The sequence below is a fragment of the Bufo bufo genome, chromosome 1 (assembly GCF_905171765.1).
Source record: "Bufo bufo chromosome 1, aBufBuf1.1, whole genome shotgun sequence".
NCBI lineage: Eukaryota > Metazoa > Chordata > Amphibia > Anura > Bufonidae > Bufo > Bufo bufo.
The window spans coordinates 383,355,725-383,380,193 of NC_053389.1; the positions used below are offsets into that span (position 1 = coordinate 383,355,725).

Genomic DNA, 24,469 nt, shown 5'->3' on the forward strand with positions numbered 1-24,469 from the left:
TCTAGTGTCCGTAGGAGGCAGACACATCCTGCTCTTCTCCTGCAGGTCTTGCTGTTACTTTTTTTGCTTATTATTATTTTTTTTTTCTCTTCTCTTTACAGGTGCAGCAGGGGGTCTTCATCGTGGAACTCCACTTTAGTAGCACCCCCTTTGGGCGCGTACCTCGGTACCTAGCCAGTCACCCAGTCCTTGATTATTGCATTCGCAGTGGAGTACCGGTAATCCCACTCTAGTGCGAGTTTACCGAAGGGGTGACCTTGCGGCGCCCGAAGACGCCAGATGGTGAGTATGCTCCCTACCCTAGTTATGGACTCCTTCCCTTCCATCCATTCATACTCCATTGGGGTCCCCTCCTCCCTGGCCGTCCTTCCCTTCCTCGGCCTCCTAATTACTCTACTCTAGTCCCCGGCTTGTGCCTGGACTAAGCCACACCAGTTTCGCGCCTTTTTCCTGGCATCCAGCCATCCTGTGGCTCATTTTCTCTCTATATGGGGGTCACTATGACCCCCCCTTCCCTCCCCCGCCAGGCATTCCTTCCTCCCCTCCCCAGGTCCCACGGTGTCCTCCCGCTTAGGGTGCTTCATTTTCAGCTGCGGCATCTACTTTAGTCCCCGGCTCTGGCTGTGACAAGTCCACATCTGTTTTCCGATTTTTATTTTTTTTTCCCTGCCATCCAGGGGTTCTATTGGGTCATTTGTTCTTACCAATAGGGTTTGCTTTGACCCCCTTTCCGTGCCTCCCCTTTTTTGTAGTCTTTTGGAGCTTTTTTCCGCTTCCCAGCACCCTGCAGGATCAGTCTGCCGGGGTTGTCTCATTTTCGGCTACACTATATCTACTCTAGCTCCCGGCTTCTGCCGGGACTAGGCCAAACTCTTTCCCGCCATTTTTTTTGGCTTCCTGTTTTTTTTCTAGGGGTGTTGCCTCCCTCATGGTCTTCTAAAGGTCTTTGCACGGAATTCCCTCTTCCCAGAGGGTGCTTTCCCCATCTTCACAGTGCCCCCTGCCTGCATGTAACGTCATTGTTGGGACGTATTATCTTGGGTACCTTTTCGGTAGTTCATGTTGTGGCAGGTCCTCTTGCCCTCCATCCCTCCCCCTGGGTTGCTGTGCTATCTGCCTGGCTGGCCTGCATGCGGTGACTAGATCCTGGGCTCAGCCGGGTTCCCCTAAACTTTGTTCAGGGGTCACCTTCTCCCCACGTGGGTCCCTCACCTCCACCGTAGCCTGCGCCCTTTCTCAGCTATGATATTATGGTGCTCTCCCCTGCCCTCATGCAGCAGCATCCCCCCAACCCCCCGGGAGTCCTTTGCTTCCTACCTCTGTCTATATCAGGGGGCAGAGTCCAATAGTGGCCTAGGGCCTGTCCTCATCCCCTGCAACCTGGTTTCCTCCCAGGATGGGACTAGCACTGAGGGAAACCCCTCATGTTTCTTCTGCCTCATTGGAGGACTCCTCTGCACCGATTCTGACTCGGAACAGAGCATCAGGCGGTCTTCCACCATACAGAATCGCTCTGGGTGGTCAAAGACAAATGTCCACTGAGGAACCTCTCCTCTCCAGGGTTGGTATCCCCTTTAATGGATTTTCAGATGGCACTCCCCTCGTTGCACAGGTAATTATCCACACAGGTAAGTCAGCTTGCCGCCTCTCCAGTAGGTGGTGCTTTACCCGCCACCGTGTTTAGCACGCCGGCACACCTATGTGGTTTCCCAGGTATGTATGCCTTCCCCTTCACAGGGGGCTACTTGTGCCACTGCCAAATGCTGTATCCAGCAGACTTTCCTGGTTCCAATGTATCTCCTTTTCAGCTGGAGTAATTTCACTATTACCAGGGACTATATTCAACACACCCTCCTAGTCGGAGAGTGTTCCAGGCCAATGTATTACTTCTCCAGACTCTGTAGCCAATACACCATCCTGGTGCTAGTGTGCACCACGCAACCATATCACTCCCTTATTAAGCGAAGTACCTGTACCATCTTCAGATGCTATAGCCATTTCACCTGTCTGGTTCTAATGCGCCACACATGCACTATATTACTCCTTTATTGGGTGGAGTACCTGTACCATCTCCAGAGGCTTTAGCCATTATACCTGTCTGGTTCTAGTGTGCACCATGCATCCATATTTCTTCCTTATGAGGCGAAGTACAGATGCCATCTTCAGATGCTGTAGCCATTGCACCTGTCTGGTTCTAGTGTGCACCATGCAGCCACATTGCTCCCTTCTTAGGTGGAGTACCTGTACAAGATGCTGTAGCCATTACACCTGTCTGGTTTTAGTCTGCACTACACAGCCATATTAATCCTTTATTAGGTAGAGTACCTGTACCATCTCCAAATGCTGTAGCCATTACACCTGTCTGGTTCTAGTGTGCATCACGCAGTCATATTACTCCTTTATCAAGGAGAGTACCTATACCATTTCCAGGTGCTGTAGCCATGTCTCCACTCTCATTATAGTGTGCACCATGCAGCCAGATTACTCCTATTCTCAGGCTGAGTATTTGTAGTATCTCCAAGTGCTGTGCCCTGTTGGTACAATCTGTGGCTCATACGGCTCCTGCATTGCCCTTTCCTGGCTCTAATGTATGCTAGGCAATCATGTGGCCCCTCTTCATGCGGAATGATTATCCCCAGACACTATATTCATCACTCTTTTCTGGTTCTAGTATGCATCTGGCACCCCTTAACCGTCGTCCTCTGCGGTGTACTTGTACTATCTCAAGGCGCTGTATCCAACAAACCATCCTGGTTGTAGTATGTACCTGGTAACCATATGCCCCCCTTCTTGGGCGTAGTAGAGTTGCAATTGTTAGATCCAGTATACGGCTGGCCTGTTCAGATCTGACACCCGGTGCATTACCTCCTGAACCAGGCCCTCTGAGTGCACCAAGTTTTCTCATTGCCCCTGTATTAGGCATGATTTTTACTTTATTGCTTGATGCACTACTTAACAGGACTTCTCAGTCCTGTTATACACCAGACAACCACACTCCATCCACCATGGGCAGGTTGTTGGCTGTCATGCTAGGTTTGTTCTTTGTCAACCCTATAAAGTTCTACTGTATTCCACAAAGCCGCGTTACCCCATTTCATCGCGTTGTTGTTACTTCCTCTCTGCTCTGTTTTCACAGAGTTACATGGCCCAGTCCTGGCACAGTACCTGGATCACCACTGGAAGCTCTATCCTGCAGGGATACGCAGCCTTGTGAGCACCAGCCGCTACTGCAGTTTTCGGGTCATCGCTGGACGTCCTCTCTGATATGGCTGTGACAGGACTAGTGAGCGCCACACACCTACTTGGTGGGTGGAATTTTCCGCTGCTAGCTCTGGTATCTGACATGGTCCCGTAGTTCTTCCATGGTCCGGGCGTTCTTGGTACTCCCTTATAGTCTCTGATTAGTTGTGCTACATGACAGAAGTGCCGTTCGCTTGGGTCTTGCCGTTGTCTGCACCTGTCAGTTTCTTTCCCCTTCCTTGGGGGTTTCATTGTGCTCTGCTGGTAGCTGGTTTCTACATGTCAGTGTAGTCTCTTCCGGCTTCTGGCGAATTCTGCATCCTTTTCTGACATATGGATATCTTGCGATTCTTTTACAAAATCCAGGGTGCTGTACTTGCCCCTTCCGTGTCCTCTTACTGGTCTGGTTCCTTTGCTTCCAGGTCTTATGGAATTGCCTTGCTTTTGCCGAGGGGTGGTCCACAGGGTCTTCCTTTAGTTTGTTTGCAGGAAGTTTTTTCCTTGGTTACATGACTGCACCTGCGCTAGGCTATTACCAACAGATGCCTTCCGGTTGTGCTGCTCTCCTGTTTCTTCAGGGGGAGCCCTGGTTTTTCCAGATCCTTCCTCTGGCTCTCTAGTGCGCACTTGTTCAACTCTCTGTTCTTGCGCAGGACGTCTAGCCCTGCTCCCTATCTTCTAGCTTCTTTATTTTTCCCACCTTGGGTGGAGCTGGGTGTTTCCCTTTGTTCCTTTCTTGCATATGGCCTTTTTTCCCAGGCACTTGTCCTTGGGAGCCTGGTGGTTTCCCACAATTTTTTTGTTTGGACTCTTCCCGGTCCTAGAGCCTCTTGGCTCACTTCCTTAGTTTTCTATCTACCATTTCATGCTATGGTCTCTCCTGGTCCTGTTGAGTCACAAGGTTCTCCTGCATCTGTGCGCCCAACTTTTTGCATGAGATTTCCCTCCCACCCTCGTGGACTGCTTTGAGATGTCCCATGGTGCCGTGTCCCCAAATGACATTAATGAGAAAATTTAGATTTTTGTACTTACTGTAAAATCCCTTTCTCGTTCAATTCTTTGGGGGACACAGATCCCACCCTTTGTTTTCATTTCTCTTTGTCACCGGGTGCTGTTCTTCTTTCCTTCCCCGGTCCAGGACCTGTTGGTTCTTTGCTTTTGTTTCTCTCTCCTACGTGTCTGTGGAGAGGGTATAGCTCACCTGGGCGGATCCAACCTTTTTCATATGTAGTGTGGCCTCCTAGTGGTAGCTGGGTGTATACCCCATGGTGCTGTATTCCCTAATGAATTGAATGAGAAAGGGATTTTACGGTAAGTACAAAAATCCAATTCTCAACCAAGTGGGATGCTTCCTTTCTGTATGTTATTGTTTCGTTATTGAAATCAATAAAAAATTAAAATGCAAAAAATGTTTGCATACAGCACTATCCAGATGCCAAATGTGTTTGTTTAAGTGATATTTGGGAGAAATACTGCAGCACTCGATGTCTTCAATGCAATTCCTAATTTATTCATCAACAATTTTCAAGTCATTCAGCTTGTAGTCGAAAAGTCGTATTCATGGTGAATAAATTAGGAATTGCATTGAAGACATCGAATGCTGCATTATTTCTCCCAAATCCTTGATTCTCAGGGGCCTGCTGAGCTAAGGCCTAACACTGCTAGCACCGCCACTTCATGGACTGTCCAATTTGGAGCTAACGTTAGTGCTGCTTAATTTTGGATATTACCAGTATTGGTTTAAGTGATAGACATTGTAAAATCTGGGATTGGTATTTTTGGTGGTAAATTATTCTCCCTGTTACAAGTTATTCTATTAATGCACATGTGGCTTCTCATTCAATAACTGAATTAAAACGGCAATAATAACGTTTTAAAGGAGTTGTTCAAGATTAACCCAATATTAGATTAGATCAGATTCAAGTTTGTTATGTGCAAAGTACACATACAAAGCCAATGAAACACAATTAGCATCCAACCAGAAGTACCAGAAGTGCAAAATACAAGGTTTACATATAAATACTAAGAACACCAAATACATAGCTAATAAAAAATAGACAATACAATTAAAATCACATTTTAGAATGAAACCGAATCACTGCCTTTGGGGGGAAAAGCTTTTTCTGAGCCTGCTAGCGCCTGGCCGATGGAAGTAAAGTAAAACGTCCATGATTTTGGATGGGAAGCATCCTGTATAATCCTGTCACACAAGTTGTATTATTGCTGTAACATGATGGGAGTGTTGTGGAACATGATATCATTGATTGCCTTTTTGTCTTCCTTTCAGGAAGTAGAATATGTCAAGGAGGAGGCCAAGATGGTTTATTTACTGGAGTGTCTGCAGAAGACTCCACCTCCCGTGAGTAACACTTTTCCAAAGGACACACTGGATGTCTTGTGATGTCTACATTATACCTCTACGTAGTCATGGACTAACAGAATATGGTACTTTTGCTATAACTACACTGTCCTTTAATCTTTGTAATGACTACACTAACTCACGCCAGGATGTATTCATATGAGTTATTACAGTGGCAAAGGAAGATAAGTTCAAATATCATATTTGCATCTAATGTCGTGTCTTTATTCATCTTATATCAGGTGCTGATCTTTGCTGAGAAGAAAGCTGATGTGGATGCCATACATGAGTATCTACTATTAAAGGGAGTGGAGGCAGTAGCCATACATGGAGGGAAAGGTAGGTGGATTTTTTATTTAATTTTTAAGTAGATTATTTTCTGAATCCGTTTATGCTAATAGTAATAGTTATGATTAAAACTAAAAGGATTTGCTAATTAGTCCCAAATTTACTCACTCCGATTTTGTATTTTTATTCAACCTCATTTTCTGTAGTGAATAGAAGCATACAGGGGAGCCAACATCTCGGCAGACTGCCAGGAACTGACACATTGTGTCGTACTGGATGATAATAGACTTCATAGTTTCTAGATAATAAAATTTAAATCTACACCAAGTAATACAGAAAGCTTGGTTTGTAACTAAAGCATCAACATACCTGTGTTGTCAGTGCACCTAAACCAAGGGTCAGCAACTTCCAGCTGAAACTACAACTCCCAGCATGTTCTTTTCACTTCTTTAGGAGTTCCCAGCACAATCGAGCAAGTTTGCATGCTAGGAGTTGTAGCTTCACAACAGCTGGACTGCTGGAAGTTGCTGACCTAGACCTTGCTTTAGACCTTTGGTTTTAGAAAAATCTACTGTCCCTAGCTTGTTTATAGGGGCATGGCTAATTGAAAAGGGCATGACTTGCTAGAAAAGGGGTGTGGGCTAAATGCATCATTTTATAATATTATTACACAATTCTGTCAAAACATTCTGTTGCAAACTAAGCCATTCAGTAGTTGGCAGTGATGGTCAGTTCGCAGTGTTCGCCAGCGAACACATGTGGGCTGCCATCTTTAGTAAGGCAGACTCACCCGTTCGGCGATGCACAGGTAAGCCCTGATCTGTGCCTGTGCCAGGAGCCGGTCTGAGATCAAATGCAGTCACCGGGAGCAGGCAGTTCCGAGAACAGCCTGATGAAGGCCCCCGGCGGCTGTTCTCGGCTCCCGGCACAGGTAAGGGCTTACCTATGCATTGCAGGACGGGTGAGTCTACCTTACTAAAGATGGCAGCCCGCATGTGTTCGCTGGCGAACGCTGCGAACTGACCATCACTGGTAGTTGGTATAAATTTAGACAAAAGTGTTCATTCTTAAAGGGTTTCTCGGCTTTTGCTCTATTGATGATCTATCCTCAGGATAGGTCATTAATATCAGATGGGTGGGGGCCTGACTACCGGCACCACTAATGATCAGCTATTTGAAGAGCACACAGCACTCATACAAAGTGAATGGGACGGTAGAGTTGCAGTTACACATGTTCGCCGCTGCAATGTCGTCAGCGAGCAGGTAAACCGCGAAGCACGGGTAAAAGCTCTGTGGTCTCTTCAAACAGCTGATCAGCGATGTGTCAGCAGTCGGACCCTCGCCAATATGGTATTGATAAACCTATTCTGAGGACAGATCATCAATATAGCAAAAGCGGAGAACCCCTTTAAGTATGGATGATCTAATCTTATGCATCAGGCATTGGTGGGTGGAAATCTTGGCTGATCCACGCCTGATTCATCTTGACAAAGGTCAGTCTCTCCACATTTTGGGTGGAAAGGCGAGTTCTCCTTGGGGTAACTATGTCCCCGCTGCACTAACTGCCTGCTCTGATGCCACACAACTGGTCGGGCAGGACAGCTTTTCCAGGGCAAACTTGGCCAGTTGCGGCCACAATCCAAGATGAATCCAAGATGGCTGAAGCTATTTATAGGGCTGTGACATCACAGGGCTGATTGGCTGCATGCATGGAATTATGGGTGATCCCGCGTTCCTAGAGTTCCTTGCTCCATGTCCTAACACGTGCAGCAGCCATTTTAGGAAAAAATGTGATTCGTTACCACAAAGCGTGAGGAAATTTGGATTTGTTGCGAATATAATTTTTCCTGAAATTTGGATCGAATTCAACTTCGATTCGCTATTGGCGACATATTTATAGTATGAATAGTTAATGAATTAGACCTGAGCTTTAGCAAAATTTACAATTTCTTACCGCTTCACCATATGTTAAAATTGGCTAACTCTATAAGGCATCACTATAAGGCTACATTCACACGAACGTATTTTATTTCTGTGTCTGTTCTGTTTTTTTTTGCAGATAGGATGCAGACCAATTCATTTCAATGGGTCTGCAAAAAATGTGGACAGCACACATGTCCTATTCTTGTCCGTTTCTCATGCATGGCATTGGGGGACACAGCACCATGGGGACACAGCACCATGGGTATATGTCCAACTACCACTAGGAGGCGACACTAGACATAAAAAAGTGTTGGCTCCTCCTTGTTGGGCTATACCCTCTCCACAGACACTAGGCAGATCAGTCTTGTTCTAGTGTCCGTAGGAGGCAGACCTGACCTGCTTTTTGTGCAGGTCACCCTGCTAATTTTTTTTTTCTTCAATTATTTTTTCTTTCTCTTCTCTGCCAGCCTGCGGCAGGGGTGGCTCCATCGTGTTCCACTTTAGTTGCCCCCCTGCGGGCGCGTACTCTGGTACCTGGCAGCCACCCAGTCCCCAAATCTGCTTCCACAGTGGAATTCCGGTAGTCCCACGGTTCCCGCGTTGAGTCCGCCGAGGGGGTGGTTACTGCTGCGCCTGAGGACGTCGGAGGGTGAGTATGTTAGATTAGGGCCTGGGCGCTTACCCCCCTCTCCTCCCTTCCCGGATACCTAATACAGCTCTCATTGCTGTGTGGGTAAATGCCTTGCCTCTGATAGTGCCTTGCCTCTGATACAGTAGGTTGTGGATTCAGGCCCCAGCAGAAACTTTTATCTCTGCTGTATCCTGGCCCCAGAAGCCCCCTGGCCTTCCGTTTTTCACTCCTTTGGTGGTCGCTTCTTAAGTTCTCTCCCCCACCTGGCCCCCGTTCGTCGCGGCAGCTCTGGGGCACTTCCGCGATCTAATGTAGGCCCCGGCTTTTCGGGCCTACTAGGCTGCAACTCCCCGCTCACTTTCTGTCCTTCCCGGGCTTACTCCATCACCTCCCCTCCGTGGGGGGAGCCTGGGAGGGGCCTCTCCTGCCTGCCAATCCAGCCCCAGGTTCCCTGCTCTCTCTCAGAGGGGCGGTTTTTCCTCCGGCTGTCGGCTTCTGCTCTCTCCGGTCGCCATCTTCTGCTCTCCTGCTTGGGGTGCGCTGCACAGCTCCTGGGATCTGGTAGGCAGCCTCTGGCTGAATTACTCCGCAGGCTCCTTTCCCTCCCTCCCCTCTCGATTGCTGCATTCTCCTGCAGCCCTGCCACCTGCTCTATAGCTGCTGCAGCGCCTCTTGGGGAACGTGACATCCGGGGACAGATAGGACAGCCCTGCTGCTCTATGAGGGCCTCCTCTCCCAGCCTCCCTATCGGATCGCCACGTATTTCACGTGCGTCCGTTGTCTACGGAGGTTTCCATGTGGTCGCCTTTTCCCCCTCCCACCCTTTTGTGTGTAGGTCCCCCCTGAATGGGCTCCCTCCATGTCAAGCCATGGGATCCTTGCCTGACTCGCCCAATCCCTGGCGGAGTCGCTGGAGCGCTGCCTACAAATTGCGGTCTGTTCTCTCTCCCCCCCCCCAGGGTCCTCCCTACAGATGGGTCACGCTCAGGTACAGGGTCACGCAAGGAGTAGCCCACGGACCCTCCTCTGGTGGTCTCAACTAGCTTCCACCCCTCCTCGGCATCCTCGGGTCGCCCCAGGACAGGCCTGAGGCTGGTGACGAAGCCTTCTGTCAGTTGCCTCTGGGGACACCTCTGCACCGATTCCCTCGGAACAGAGCATCAGGCGGTCTTCCACCATGCAGAATCCCTCTGTGTGGTCAAGTCAAACGTGCATGGTGGTACCTACCCTACCCAGGTTTGGTACCCCTCTGGTGGACTTTCGGATGGCGCTCTCCTGCCTGCACAGGTAATTACCGCACAGGTAAGGCAGCCGTCTCCGTGCTTAACAACTGGCACACCTACGCGGTGTCTCTGGTACGTACGCCCTCGCAGGCTGTACATGACAGACCTTCCTGGTTCCCCTATCCAGGGGCTATGTTCTGGGCAAGCTGATGATTCAGGCAGACGCCACTTGTAGGGTTGGCAACCCTTCTCGGCCTCTAAAGGTTCTTTTGTAGTGCCTGTACCAGAGAATACAGGCCGGCTTCTATACCGTGGCGATTACATCTGTCTGTTTTGAGCCGCCTTGTTACTTTCATAGGTAGAGTTCCTACACCTACTCCAGATGCTGTAGCCATTACTCCTGACTGGCTCTATGGTGTTCCATGCGGCACTATTTCCCCCTACCGGGCGAGATATACAGGCCGCCTTCAATTGCCGTAGCAATTGCAACTGTCTGTTTCCACCTTGCTCCCTTCACGGGTAGAGTACCTACACCATCTCCTGATGCTGTATCCAGTATCCCTGGCGGGCTCTATTGTGTTCCGTGCGGCACTATTTCTCCCTTTCTGGCAAGTTATAGAGGCCACTCTCAATTGCTGTAGCAATTGCCTCTGTTTGGTTCTAATGGGCACCAGGCTGCCACCTTGGTCCCTTCATGGTAGAGTACCTTCACTATCTCCAGAGGCTGTTGTTGTTGCTCCTGTCTGGCCTTATGGTGTACCTTGCGGCACTATTTCTCCCTTACTGGACGAGATATTGAGGTCACCTTTTATTGCTGTGGCCACTGCACCTACCTCATCATAGTGTGCACCAAACAGCCATCTTACTCCCTTCTTAGGTAGAGTTCCTGCACCGTCTCTGATGCTGCAGCCGTTACACCTGTCTGGCTCTATGGTCTACTATGCGGCCCTGTTTCCCTCTTTTCTGGTGGAATAGAGGGCCTCCTTCAGTTGCCATTGAACTTACTTAATTGTGGTGTGCACCTGTCGTTCTTTGTGGTACCGTGCGGCCCTATTTTCCCCTTCCTGAGCGGAATATAGGTACCATTGCTACGGGGCAGCCGTTGCACTTCTCTGGTCCTAGGGTGCACCATGCGGCCACATCGCTCTAATCTTAAATCTAGTACCTCTACCATCTCCAGATGCTGTACCATTGCACCTCTCTGGTCGTGTCTCTACACTACACAGCCGTATTTCTACCTTAGGCTACTTTCACACTTGCGTTGTTCTTTTCCGGCATAGAGTTCCGTCACAGGGGCTCTATACCGGAAAAGAACTGATCAGGCATATCCCCATGCATTCTGAATGGAGAGTAATCCGTTCAGTTTGCATCAGGATGTCTTCAGTTCAGTCGTTTTGACTGATCAGGCAAAAGAGAAAACCGTAGCATGCTACGGTTTTATCTCCGGCTAAAAAAACTGAAGACTTGCCTGAACGCCGGATCAGGCATTTTTTCCCATAGGAATGTATTAGTGCCGGATCCGGCATTCAGAATACCGGAATGCCGGATCCGTCATTCCGGTATGCGCATGCGCAGACTGAAAAAAAGGTGAAAAAATAAATGCCGGATCCGTTTTTGCCGGATGACACCGGAAAGACGGATCCGGCATTTCAATGCATTTTTTCGACTGATCAGGCATTTTTAAGACTGATCAGGATCCTGATCAGTCTTACTAATGCCATCAGTTAGCATACATTTTGCCTGATCCGGCAGGCAGTTCCGGCGACGGAACTGCCTGCCGGATCTCTCTGCCGCAAGTGTGAAAGTAGCCTTACAGGTTGAGGACCTGCTCTCTCCAAATGCGGTCGCATTCCCGGATGCTGTGGCTTTGTTTCCACCCTCCTTAGAGTGCAGCATGCAGCCACTTTACCTCGGTTTTAGGCGTGTATTTTTAGTACCCAGGTGCTGGGCCCTATGATGCAATCTGTGGCCCAAACAGTTGCTGTATTACTGGGTGCTTCCTTCCCCGGGCTCTAATCTGTGCTGCGGATGTTGGTTACTTCCCTTTTTGGTTCTTCCATACATCTGCCACTCCGCTACTGTCGTGCTCCTTGTACTTCTCAAGGCACTGTCCACAACGGCCATCCTGGTTCAGCATGTACATGGTAACCATATCTGGCAGGGGTGGGCCAGTCCAACCCCCACCTCCACCTTGTCGATCTATTGCCCACTATAGGGCTGATCTGTTCTGATCTGATGGGTGGTCCACATACAACCACGCTCCCTACACCATGGCCAGGTGGTTGTTGGCTTTTGTGCAAGGGTTGCTCTTGCCATCCCTATCAAATACTACTGTCTGCGGCACTCCGCGTTCCCCATGTTATAAAGGAGTACCCGCGTTGTTTTCTATTACAGGGCGGACCATTCCTGGTGGGGTACAGTGATCTCCACTGGATCTTCTCCGTGTTGGGGTACGTAGCTTGGTGTGCACCGGCCGCTGCAGCAGTTTTTGGCCATCCCTGGATGTCCTCCGCCACACGGAATCCTTCTGGGGTCAGCGACATTATCCTCGCTGGACGTCCTCCCTAATGAGTTAGGGACAGAGCCACTGAGCGCCACACACCTGCCTGGTAGGTGAATTTTCTGCTGATTGCTCTGGCATCGGACAAGGTTCCGTAGTTCCTTCTGGGTCCGGGTGTTCCCTTATATTCTCTGCTTAGTTGTACTATCTAACAGAGGGCAGTCCCCTGGGACCTTGCTATTGTCTGCGCCCGTCTGGTACCCTCTCCCCCTGGGAGTCTTCTGTATGTCGGTCGCAGCTGGTTTCTACATTTCGTGTAGTCACTCCCATTTCTTTTATGGCGACTTCGCCATTCCTTATGCATATGGGTGTCTGTTGTTTTAGTGGTACAACCCAAGCCGCTGTACTTGCCCTCCCCGGGACAATGTATGCGGATTGCTAGCCACTATTCTTGAATGGCTAGTTGTCCATGGCCAATTCCTTCCCATATGATGGTTCCTTTCATTTTTTTCTTGGATATTCTGGTTTTTGTTGTCCTCTGGTGGTTCAGTTCCTGGTTCCTTGTGAGCCCATATCGGGTACTCCTTTTTGGATTCCTTGTCCCCGTTCATTTGACCACACGGATTCTGTATGATAATCGTTGTTTGGGAGGGGCTTGGGTTGATTGTTCCCCTTGCGGGTTCCAATAGCCTTGTGGACCTCTTGGGATTCGTGTCTATCTTCCCATCCTCCCACGTCAAGTACCTGGTGTTGAGTGGTTTAGTGCTACGGTCTCCTTCGGGAGGGACTTCCTCCTGTTTGTAGAACCTTCCTCTTTAGTCTGTTGGGAGTGCTCTCCTTCTCCTACCATGTCCCTGATACTTCATTTGGCTGGAGTTTCTCCTGCCTTGCGCTTCTCAGCGATATTTTGTTTTCAGAGGCTCGTTCCTCGTCTCCTGTTTTTGAGATGCAGGGCTTATCTTATCCTTTCTTTTTTCTGGCCTTTACTTACAACCCCCTCCCTTTCCAAGGGTTGGCGGTTTCCCTTAGCGCCTTTGGGGTTTTCACCTTTCAATAGGACACTTCACTTCATCACCTGCTTCGCGGTGGGGGGAGTCCTGCTCCCTTCATATGTGAGCCTTGCTATGGCTTCCCTCACTCCAGTGTCCCCCTGCTGAGATTTCCTGGGCCTGCATCTGGTCCCCTTTTTTCCCTGATACTTCATTTGGCCAGAGTTTCTCCGGTCTTGCGCTTCTCAGCGGTATTTTGTTTTCAGAGGCTCGTTCCTCGTCCCCTAGTTTGGGGATGCAGGTCTTATCTTTTCTCTTTCTGGTTTTTACTTACAACCCCCTCCCCTTCCAAGCATTGGCGGTTTCCCTTAGCGCCTTTGGGATTCTTTCCTTTCAATAGGGCGCTTAACTTCTTCTTCACCTGCTTTGCGGTGAGGGGAGACCTGCTCCCTTCACATGTGAGCCTTGCTATGGCTTCCCTCACTCGTTTGGCCTTCAGTGATTCCATGTTCCCTTGCTCCCCTGGCCCATCAGGGGTTGGCCTCAGGGTGTTTGTGCTTTCGCCTGAGACTATTAGAATGTTAGTTAGGTAGCTCCGATACGCGGTGCTGTCCTACTTTCTCTCCAGCCTTCGGCTGAGCTCGGTGTTTCCCTTTGCCTTCTTCTTGCATTTGGGTCGTTCTCCCAGGCATTTGTCCTGGGGTGCTGGCAGTCGTCACTGTGGCTTCCTTGGGGTTTCTCCCTGGTTATGTGGCTTCCTGCCTATTCCATGCTTTTCTCCTGTTGGGTCACATGGTTCTTCCGCACCTGTATGCCCAACAGGTGGCATGGCTATTCTTTTCCCACCCTCGGGGACTGCTTTGGGACGTCCCATGGTGCTGTGTCCCCCAATGCCATGCACGAGAAAATTGGATTTTTTTGTACTCGCCGTAAAATCCTTTTCTCGTAGTAGGCATTGGGGGACACAGATCCCACCCTATGTTTTTTACTTCCGCTTCTCCGGGCTGGTCTCTTGATCTTTCCCGGTACGGGAGTTGTTTGGTTCCTTGCCTTTCTTCTCTCTCCTACTGCTTTTGGTACAAACTGATCTGCCTAGTGTCTGTGGAGAGGGTATAGCCCAATGGGGAGGAGCCAACACTTTTTTATGTCTAGTGTCGCCTCCTAGTGATAGTTGGACATATACCCATGGTGCTGTGTCCCCATGGTGCTGTGTCCCCCAATGCCTACTACGAGAAAAGGATTTTACGGTGAGTACAAAAAATCCAATTTTTGCAGACAAGGATAGGCATTGTTACAATGGATCTGCAAAAAAACGGATGCCATATGGAACGTCATCCTTTTTTTGGCGAACTGCAAAACACATATTGTCGTGCGAATGTAGCCTAAGTGTAAATGGCAATAAATCGGTAACCTCCTATTAAAACAAACAACCCAGACAGTACCCCAGAAATGACCCTTTCCATCGCAAACATTTCTGGTAATTACAGCCAAACGGTCCCTGAATGATAGATGGCTAAATCACAAGCCATCATCATTTTAGGGACAAACTTCTCAAATACAAGGAATCTGAAATTCATAACCCCCATCTTACTTATAACCCACTTCTTGAGATGTTAACAATATGGGTTATTTTTTTCTAGACCAGGAGGAGCGAACCAAAGCTATTGAGGCTTTCAAAGAAGGAAAAAAGGATGTCCTGGTTGCTACAGATGTTGCTTCCAAAGGTTTGGACTTTCCAGCTATCCAGCATGTGATCAACTATGACATGCCTGAAGAGATTGAGAACTACGGTGAGTTTTGGAGGACATAGTGATAACTGATGATAGGGAGTGTAAGGAGATCGATGTCTGCCTTCAGAGCAGGCACTCTATGGAGTAATGTTAGCTTTCTACATATTCTAAAATATTCACTAACAATTGTTGATTCACTCAGGATCACTTTATACGAACATGACGGTGCTTAGTAAATGCAGATATGGCTTACAAACATTATATTCTAGTTAGCTCTTTTATGCTGAAAAGACGCAGCACGTGTATAGATTTTGTATTGTTATGAATTTTTAACACAGATCTGCTATCTCTGATACTATTCCTTCACTAACTTCCCCCTGTTCATATGTAGTTCACAGAATAGGACGTACAGGACGATCTGGTAACACAGGAATTGCTACCACTTTCATTAACAAGGCATGCGGTAAGTGTTCATGAAGATATAACTGTATGTGGGCAGTAGTGTATGTTGGGGCATGCTGATTTCTATTCCTAACCTCCCCTCTCCAACAGATGAATCCGTACTGATGGACCTGAAAGCTCTACTTATGGAGGCAAAGCAGCGAGTGCCCCCTGTCTTGCAGGTACTCAACAGCAGCGACGAGACCATGCTGGACATTGGAGGTGAGTAATGCACAACCACTCCCTGTCATTTGCTGAGTTGGTTGTACCTACTTGTAACTCATTGTTTAGGGATTTTCACAGAACTTATTTTTTTGCCTTGAATTGAATATTTTAAAGATTAAGGTTTGTAACCGAGTCATCTTAAGGAGTGCCCTTAAGAAGTAAACCAATTATGGTAAAGGGTGGTTCTCTTAAAGATGTGAAGTTTTCTCAGAAATATCCAAAATAACCACTAAATAAGAAGCTATATAAATAAATGTGTACAGCCAGTCTGATTTCAGCTTAAGGCAAGCAACCAACATTTGCTCAGTAGCGGTCCATAGCAGGAGCGCATAAGCAGCACTAGGAATATGAGTAGGCTACAGAAATGCGATTGGGACCTTCAGAATTCTTCACTGATCATCCATTCACAACTACTATATAGGGATTTTAAAAAATATATTTTTTTTTTTTGAGAGAGAGCTTTGTTTCTACAGACATGGTTGTTATGGACAAACCTGTTTTTACAGGACAGGATGTGATCTATAAGCCATGTTATGGTTGGGTTGTAATTTTGCTTTCTCTAATCCTAGAAGAACGAGGCTGTGCATTTTGTGGCGGTCTGGGTCATCGTATTACAGACTGTCCCAAATTGGAGGCTATGCAGACCAAGCAAGTCAGCACCATTGGAAGGAAAGACTACCTGGCCACCAGTTCCATGGACTTTTAAAGGAAGAATATTACAGTTGTTTCTTGGATGGATCCTGTGTTTGGACTGTTTTGATCAAATTAGTGACTGACATAAATCTGTGGCTCCACCACAAAGGAGCTGAATTCTGGGTTATTCTGAAATCGTTTATCCACACAAAAATAGTAATAAAAAGCCATGTGTTTTCACCAACCTGGCATATCAGAAGGTAACGGGTGACTTGTATGTTAATTTATTTAGTTGCTGTCCTTTGCATCTATTGTGCTATCTTTCTGTACTTTTTATATGGAAAAACAAGGCATGAAATGTTTTCTGCTGATATTATGGATTTTCTTTTATAAAATATATAGATTACAAGAATTGTATAGTACTTTAAAAGTTAAACATTGCGTTATGCTGTACATATATCTGCTGTAACATTAAAATCACTGGCGAGTGATTATAAATAACATTTTAATTATCTCTTGATAATCCGCACTTGGGGTGGGATATATTAGGGTTGCCATATAAATTCAATGGCTCACCTATCTCTCCCATCTCCGCCATACACCTATTTGTCCAAATGTGTATGTGCTGTCAATGAGGAGAAAGCCGCTGCCAGACACCTCTCTGGTGGCCTATCTCCCGAGGAGCACAAAAGGATCAGGTGATCCTGATGCCTGATACTTCTGTCCCCCAAGGAGTTCCCCATACACATTAGACTGTCGGCTGAACCTGTTGTTCTCGGGCAGCAATACCCTAATGTGTATGGGGACCTTTAAGCAGCAAGTTAACAGTCAGTTGGAAGGAAGGAAAAATGGGTAAACGAAAGGATCTAGGTTACTTTGACAAACGCCAAGTTTTCATGGGTATACAACTGTTTCAGTATCTCCAAAACAGCAGATTCTGTGTACGCAGTGGTTAGTGCCTACCATTTATGATACTGTTTGATGAAACTGTTTGAGTATATTCACTTTCAGAGAATATGCCTCTGGCCTCATTGGCCCAGGATTAAATACATCCTGCAGACCAGTGTGGCAGGCACAGCACTATGAAGTGCCTTTTGCGCTGTGGCATTAAAAGAATTTTGATATCTCTGACTTTTAGTCTAACCAGACTGTCTATTACACTGTAATTCCACTAGCGCCGTTCTATGGAAACCATATGTTTAACCACCTCCGGACCGCCGAACGCAGCGACGCGTCCTGGAGGTGGTTGATCCATTCCTCCTGGACACGCCGGCGCGTCCTCTCGCGAGACGCGAGATTTCGGTCACAGCCGGCCCGCGCATGCGCATCGCGGGCCGGCAAAAGTTCGAGGAGTATTGCATCAGCAACCTGCCAGCCAATGATCGTCGCTGGCAGGTTGCTGATTTTTAAAAAACCGAATCACAAGCCATATAACAGATCATATTAGTAAATATGATCTGTTATATGGCTTCTCTGCTCCTCTGCTGGTCCTTTTCGTTGGTTGGATCCAGCAGAGGAGCAGACTGAACTGTGAGTACACACCAAACACTGTCCTTAGCCCCAGATCACCTTCCATCACCCCCATCATCCAAATTAACCCCTTGATCGCCCCCTGTCAATCACTTAGTGAAAGACAAAAAGTGATCAGTGTAAACTGTCACTTTTTTTTTTCACTAGTATTGGCTGTTAGGTTTTAGGATTAGTTTAGGCCCCTTGGTTAGGTAGTTTAGGGATCAGTTAGCGCCCAGCCCACCGCACCGCACCGCAGTCACTTTTATTCGCTGATTAGCGTATCGCTAATCAGCATTTGTACTTTTATAGTATCTGTAAGTGATCAAAACTGATCACGGTCAGATCTATAATTGTATTAGTGTCACCTTAGCTCGCCCTCCACCCAAAACGCAGTGTTTGCCCGATCAGGCCTGATCGGTCGCCCACACGTGCCTTCACCCACGCCCGCCCCACCGCAGTGACGACAAATTTATTTTTTTTGATCACTGCACATTCACTTTACACGCACTGCGGCGATAAAAAAATCAGTTTTGATATTTTTTATCAACCGCAGCGGCCTCCGGTACTTCGCTAGCCTCCCCTTTGTAAGACAGGCTTGCTTTTTTTTCTTGGGTAGTCTCAGGGAATACCCCTAAATTTAGTTGCCCAAATGTCAAACAGGGGGTATTCTTCTGAAGAGGCCTACAGGATTCTGACCCAGTCGGATGAGGAGTGGGAACCCTCATCTGATGAATCTAGCGGGTCAGAATATGAACCTGTAGAAAGCAGTGGCTCTCTGACCCAAAGTTCGGACGAGGAGGTGGAGGTCCCTGATAGAACCAGTCGTACCCGGCCCCGTGTCACTAGACCACAGGTTGCGCAGGATCCGCTTCAAGAGAAGCAGAGTGGGGCTGGCGCTGCCGGATCACGTGGTGAGGCATACACCAGCAGCGCAGCCCTTCCTGGACCTAGTACCAGCACTGCCGTACAACATGGTGAAGTAGCGAGCACCAGAAGGGCAGTTGAAGCTGGTACGGTGGCACGTGCAGTAGTTACCCCGTCGCAGCCACCGCACAGACAGGCCCGTAGAGCCCCTAGAGTCCCTGAGGTGCTGGCAAACCCTGATTGGCAGTCACCAACTTCAGCCGCACCTGTAGTTCCCCCTTCACCGCCCAGTCTGGAGTTCGGGTTGAGACAGCTCAGATCGGTTCGGACCTGGGATTTTTTGAGTTCTGTTCTTGATTGCGGAGCTCTTGGACTTAGTCGTGGCAGAAACAAATCGGTATGCCACACAATTTATAACCGCCAACCCGGGAAGCTTTTATGCCCAGCCTTTCCGGTGGAAACCAGTCCAAGTTTCCGAACTTAAAATTTTTCTGGGCCTTCTCCTCAACATGGGTCTAACTAAAAAGCATGAATTGCGGTCATATTGGTCCACGAACCCAATTCATCACATGCCCATGTTCTCTGCTGCTATGTCCAGGACACGATTTGAGACCTTCCTGCATTTTAGCGACAACACCACCTCCCGTCCCAGAGGCCACCCAGCTTTTGACCGGCTCCACAAAATTCGGCCCCTCATAGACCATTTCAACCAGAAATTTGCAGATTTGTATACCCCAGAGCAAAACATCTGCGTAGACGAGTCCCTAATACATTTTACCGGGCGCCTTGGCTTCAAACAATACATCCCAAGCAAGCGTGCCCGGTATGGGGTCATATTGTATAAGCTCTGTGAAAGGGCCACAGGCTATACCCACAAATTTCGGATCTATGAGGGAAAAGATCAGACCCTGGAGCCGGTCGGTTGCCCTGACTACCTGGGGAGCAGTGGGAAGACAGTCTGGGACTTGGTGTCACCCTTATTCGGCAAGGGGTACCATCTTTATGTGGACAATTTTTACACAAGTGTGGCCCTCTTTAGGCATTTGTTTCTAGAACAGATTTGCGCCTGTGGCACCGCGCAAACTATTCGCGTGGGCTTCCCCCAACGGCTCGTTACCACCCGTCTTGCAAGGGGGGAGAGTGCTGCCTTGTGTAACGAAGAACTGCTCGCGGTGAAATGGAGAGACAAGCGTGACGTTTACATGCTCTCCTCCATTCACGCAGACACGACAATCCAAATTGAAAGGGCAACCCGTGTCATTGAAACGCCCCTCTCAGTCCACGACTATAATGCGCTCATGGGAGGGGTGGACTTCAATGACCAGATGTTGGCTCCCTATTTAGTTTCCCGACGCACCAGACGCTGGTATAAGAAGGTGTCTGTATATTTAATTCAATTGGCTCTGTATAATAGTTTTGTTCTCTACAGTAAGGCTGGGAGAACACGATCCTTCCTCAAATTTCAGGAAGAGATCATCGAGAACCTCCTGTATCCAGGAGGTTCCGTGGCCCCAACCACCAGTGTAGTTAGCCGTCTACACGACCGACATTTCCCCAGTGTCGTTCCTGGTACCTCAACCCAACCGCCACCCCGAAAAAAATGTTGTGTCTGTAGCAGGAGTGGAATAAGGCGTGACACCTGCTATTTTTGTCCTGACCACCCTGCCCTATGCTTAGGAGAGTGTTTCCAGAAGTACCACACACAGGTACACTTAGCATAGGGATTGCATCTCACAGGACAGGCACACAGGGCTATTAGGGCCCTTTCTCTCACAGCTGCTGCAAACCTCTCCTTTCACCTGGGATAAAGTGCATAACGTACTTCGCCACATCTTTGGGCAATTTGCGCTTTGCACATTGTCCCATGGGGAAGGAGAGGTTTGTTCTATAAAGGTAAAAAAAAAAAAAAAAAAATCACCGGTAAGTATAAAAGTTAACGTTCAGTTCAATAAAGTTTATATGTTCCGTTCAAAAGTTATTATAAAGTTAATAAATTTATTGCGTTGCGGCCTGTTTTTTTCTTTTTTGTTTTGTTTTTTTTACCTTCCAGGTGGACCAACCGATCGACTAGCTGCAGCACTGATGTGCATTCGGACAGAAGCATTGCGCTGCTGTCAGATTACACACAAGTCGGTGTATGCAGCGCTGCAAGACGAGATTTCTCCTCTGCAGTAAAAGATACGTTTGCCGAGGCATAGGAGCTGAGGAGGTGGCGGTGTTCATATACTTTGGCAAACACTTTGTATATAAAAAAATATAAAAAATCCCGGCAATGATTTATTCATTCACATCGATTGATGTGAATGGAGAAATCGGGTTTGCCAGGGCATACGAGCTATGTGGGTATGGATGTTGGGCGGAGCTCCTATGTCCTGGCAGACGCCTTTCCCCTCCTTTTTTTTTTTTTTTTGGCAGAGATTTTTTCATCCACATTGATCGATGCGAATGAAAAAATCTGTGCCGTTCATTTTTTCTTTCAGCCCAGAGGCTGAACGGAAAAAAAAAAAAATCTCATTACCCGTATGCTCAATATAAGGAGAATAGCAGAAACTCCTAATGCTGGGCATACATGTAATGATTGCGGAGACCCTCAAATGTCAGGGCAGTACAAACACCCCACAAATGACCCCATTTTGCAAAGAAGACACCCCAAGGTATTCGCTGAGGGGCATATTGAGTCCATGAAAGATTGAAATTTTTGTCCCAAGTTAGCGGAAAGGGAGACTTTGTGCAAAAAAACTAAAAAAATCAATTTCCGCTAACTTGTGCCAAAAAAAAAAAAATTCTAGGAACTCGCCATGCCCCTCATTGAATACCTTGGGGTGTCTTCTTTCCAAAATGGGGTCACATGTGGGGTATTTATACTGCCCTGGCATTTTAGGGGCCCCAAAGCGTGAGAAGAAGTCTGGTATCCAAATGTCTAAAAATGCCCTCCTAAAAGGAATGTGGGCCCCTTTGCGCATCTAGGCTGCAAAAAAGTGTCACACGTGGTATCGCCGTACTCAGGAGAAGTTGAGGAATGTGTTTTGGGGTGTCATTTTACATATACCCATGCTGGGTAAGAGAAATATCTTGGTCAAATGCCAACTTTGTATAAATAAATGGGAAAAGTTGTCTTTTGCCAAGATATTTATCTCACCCAGCATGGGTATATGTAAAATGACACCCCAAAACACATTCCCCAACTTCCCTTGAGTACGGAGATACCACGTGTGACACTTTTTTGCAGCCTAGGTGGGCAATGGGGCCCACATTCCAAAGAGCACCTTTCGGATTTCACCGGCCATTTTTTACAGATTTTGAATTCAAACTCCTTACCACACATTTGGGCCCCTAGAATGCCAGGGCAGTATAACTACCCCACAAGTGACCCCATTTTGGAAAGAAGACACCCCAAGGTATTCGCTGATGGGCATAGTGAGTTCATAGAACTTTTTATTTTTTGTCACAAGTTAGTGGAATATGAGACTTTGTAAGAAAAAACAAACAAACATCATTTTCCGCTAACTTGTGACAAAAAATAATAAATTCTAGGAACTCGCCATGCCCCTCACGGAATACCTTGGGGTGTCTTCTTTCCAAAATGGGGTCACTTGTGGGGTAGTTATACTGCCCTGGCATTCTAGGGGCCCAAATGTGTGGTAAGGAGTTTGAATTCAAAATCTGTAAAAAAAAATGGCCGGTGAAATCCGAAAGGTGCTCTTTGGAATGTGGGCCCCTTTGCCCACGTAGGCTGCAAAAAAGTGTCACACATGTGGTATCTCCGTACTCAGGAGAAGTTGGGGAATGTGTTTTGGGGTGTCATTTTACATATACCCATGCTGGGTGAGATAAATATCTTGGTCAAATGCCAACTTTGTATAAAAAAATGGGAAAAGTTGTCTTTTGCCAAGATATTTATCTCACCCAGCATGGGTATATGTAAAATGACACCCCAAAACACATTCCCCAACTTCTCCTGAGTACGGAGATACCACATGTGTGACACTTTTTTGCAGCCTAGGTGGGTGAAAGGGGCTCACATTCCAAAGAGCACCTTTCGGATTTCACCGGCCATTTTTTACAGAATTTGATTTCAAACTCCTTACCACACATTTGGGCCCCTAGAATGCCAGGGCAGTATAACTACCCCACAAGTGACCCCATTTTGGAAAGAAGACACCCCAAGGTATTCGCTGATGGGCATAGTAAGTTCATAGAGCTTTTTATTTTTTGTCACAAATTGGTGGAATATGAGACTTTGTAAGAAAAAAAAAAAAAAATCATCATTTTCCGCTAACTTGATACAAAAAATAAAAAGTTCTATGAACTCACTATGCCCATCAGCGAATACCTTAGGGTGTCTACTTTCCAAAATGGGGTAATTTGTGGGGTGTTTGTACTGTCTGGGCATTGTAGAACCTCAGGAAACATGACAGGTGCTCAGAAAGTCAGAGCTGCTTCAAAAAGCGGAAATTCACATTTTTGTACCATAGTTTGTAAACGCTATAACTTTTACCCAAACCATTTTTTTTTTACCCAAACATTTTTTTTTTTTATCAAAGACATGTAGAACAATAAATTTAGAGCAAAATTTATATATGGATGTCGTTTTTTTTGCTAAATTTTACAACTGAAAGTGAAAAATGACTTTTTTTTTTTGCAAAAAAATCGTTAAATTTCGATTAATAACAAAAAAAGTTAAAATGTCAGCAGCAATGAAATACCACCAAATGAAAGCTCTATTAGTGAGAAGAAAAGGAGGTAAAATTAATTTGGGTGGTAAGTTGCATGACCGAGCAATAAACGGTGAAAGTAGGGTAGGTCAGAAGTGTAAAAAGTGGCCTGGTCTTTAAGGGTGTTTAAGCTATAGGGGCTGAGGTGGTTAAAGAGCACACCAAATGCTTCAAATAACTTCTTTATTAACTTCAACTTTTCTTCATATACTACACTGCCGCCTCCGCACCAGATAGTCCATGTACAAAACACGCGTTGAAAAGATATCACAAAATGGCGGTATGCATAAGATGATGGTTCAACTGTTCAATCTTGTCATTCAACATAAAATGGTGGATATATTTCTCTCTTCAGTATCTGTACTGTCATTTTAAGTTATTTAGGTACTTTATGATCTCTCTGAGAGGTATATCTGAGTTCTAACTAATAGTTCTACTTGCAGTATGCAGTTAGCAGTGACTATTTGCAGATTGGTTGAGTATGGTTGTATGCAATTTGGATTGCAATATGGAATCTGAATGCTTGCAATTTGTATTTGGAATTGGTGGAACTGTAAGTAAACACATATATATCTAGTTCAGTATACAGTTCTAAACACAATACTAACAATATGAACATTATATAACTGTTTTAACTACCTATTTTGGCATCTTGTTCCCATAAAACTCAGCTCTCAGTGGAGTGAATATCTCTTCAGCTACTGTCTCTGGTGAATAAGGATTCTAACAGCAGGAGCTGGGGGAATTCCCAGACAGGCTGTGTGTGAGGCTGGCTGTGATTGGTGAAACTTGCTGTGTGAGAAGCTGGCTGTGATTGGTCTAGACTTCTGCCCAGCAACAACAGATTAACACTATGCATTCTGTTGTTTCTGCTGTGTCACTGAGCTTACCTTACATTACAAAATGAATCTTAAAGGCATATTATCTTTTTCTGCTTCTGTGAACACAAAATATAACAGTTATATGACATCCAAAACATGATGTCACAGTAACTAACTCTGCCTTTGTCTTTAACACATAAACATAGGAACTGTATTAAGGCTATTGGCAGGTCTAGCTGTATACACATATAAGCTATACTAGCAACCTAGGACAGGTCCTAGCTGGCCAGCTTCAACCAGCTATAGGAAGGGGAAGATAGAGGGCGTGTGCATGCTGCCTCACATAAGGAGGAGGGACACACCCTATATGCACAC

General features: G+C 46.7%; 1 protein-coding gene across 1 annotated transcript in view; it reads left to right on the forward strand.

The window, feature by feature from the left end:
• Positions 1 to 16,995, forward strand: part of DDX41 (DEAD-box helicase 41) — a 72,565-nt gene extending 55,570 nt beyond the window's left edge. Inside the window, exons 12-18 of the mRNA XM_040405458.1 lie at positions 5,528 to 5,599; positions 5,842 to 5,938; positions 14,794 to 14,943; positions 15,275 to 15,346; positions 15,436 to 15,546; positions 16,119 to 16,354; positions 16,529 to 16,995. Of these exons, the coding sequence (XP_040261392.1) occupies positions 5,528 to 5,599; positions 5,842 to 5,938; positions 14,794 to 14,943; positions 15,275 to 15,346; positions 15,436 to 15,546; positions 16,119 to 16,255 (639 nt within the window). The 3' untranslated portion in view covers positions 16,256 to 16,354; positions 16,529 to 16,995. The remainder of the gene's footprint in view (positions 1 to 5,527; positions 5,600 to 5,841; positions 5,939 to 14,793; positions 14,944 to 15,274; positions 15,347 to 15,435; positions 15,547 to 16,118; positions 16,355 to 16,528) is intronic.
• Positions 16,996 to 24,469: the final 7,474 nt, after the last annotated feature.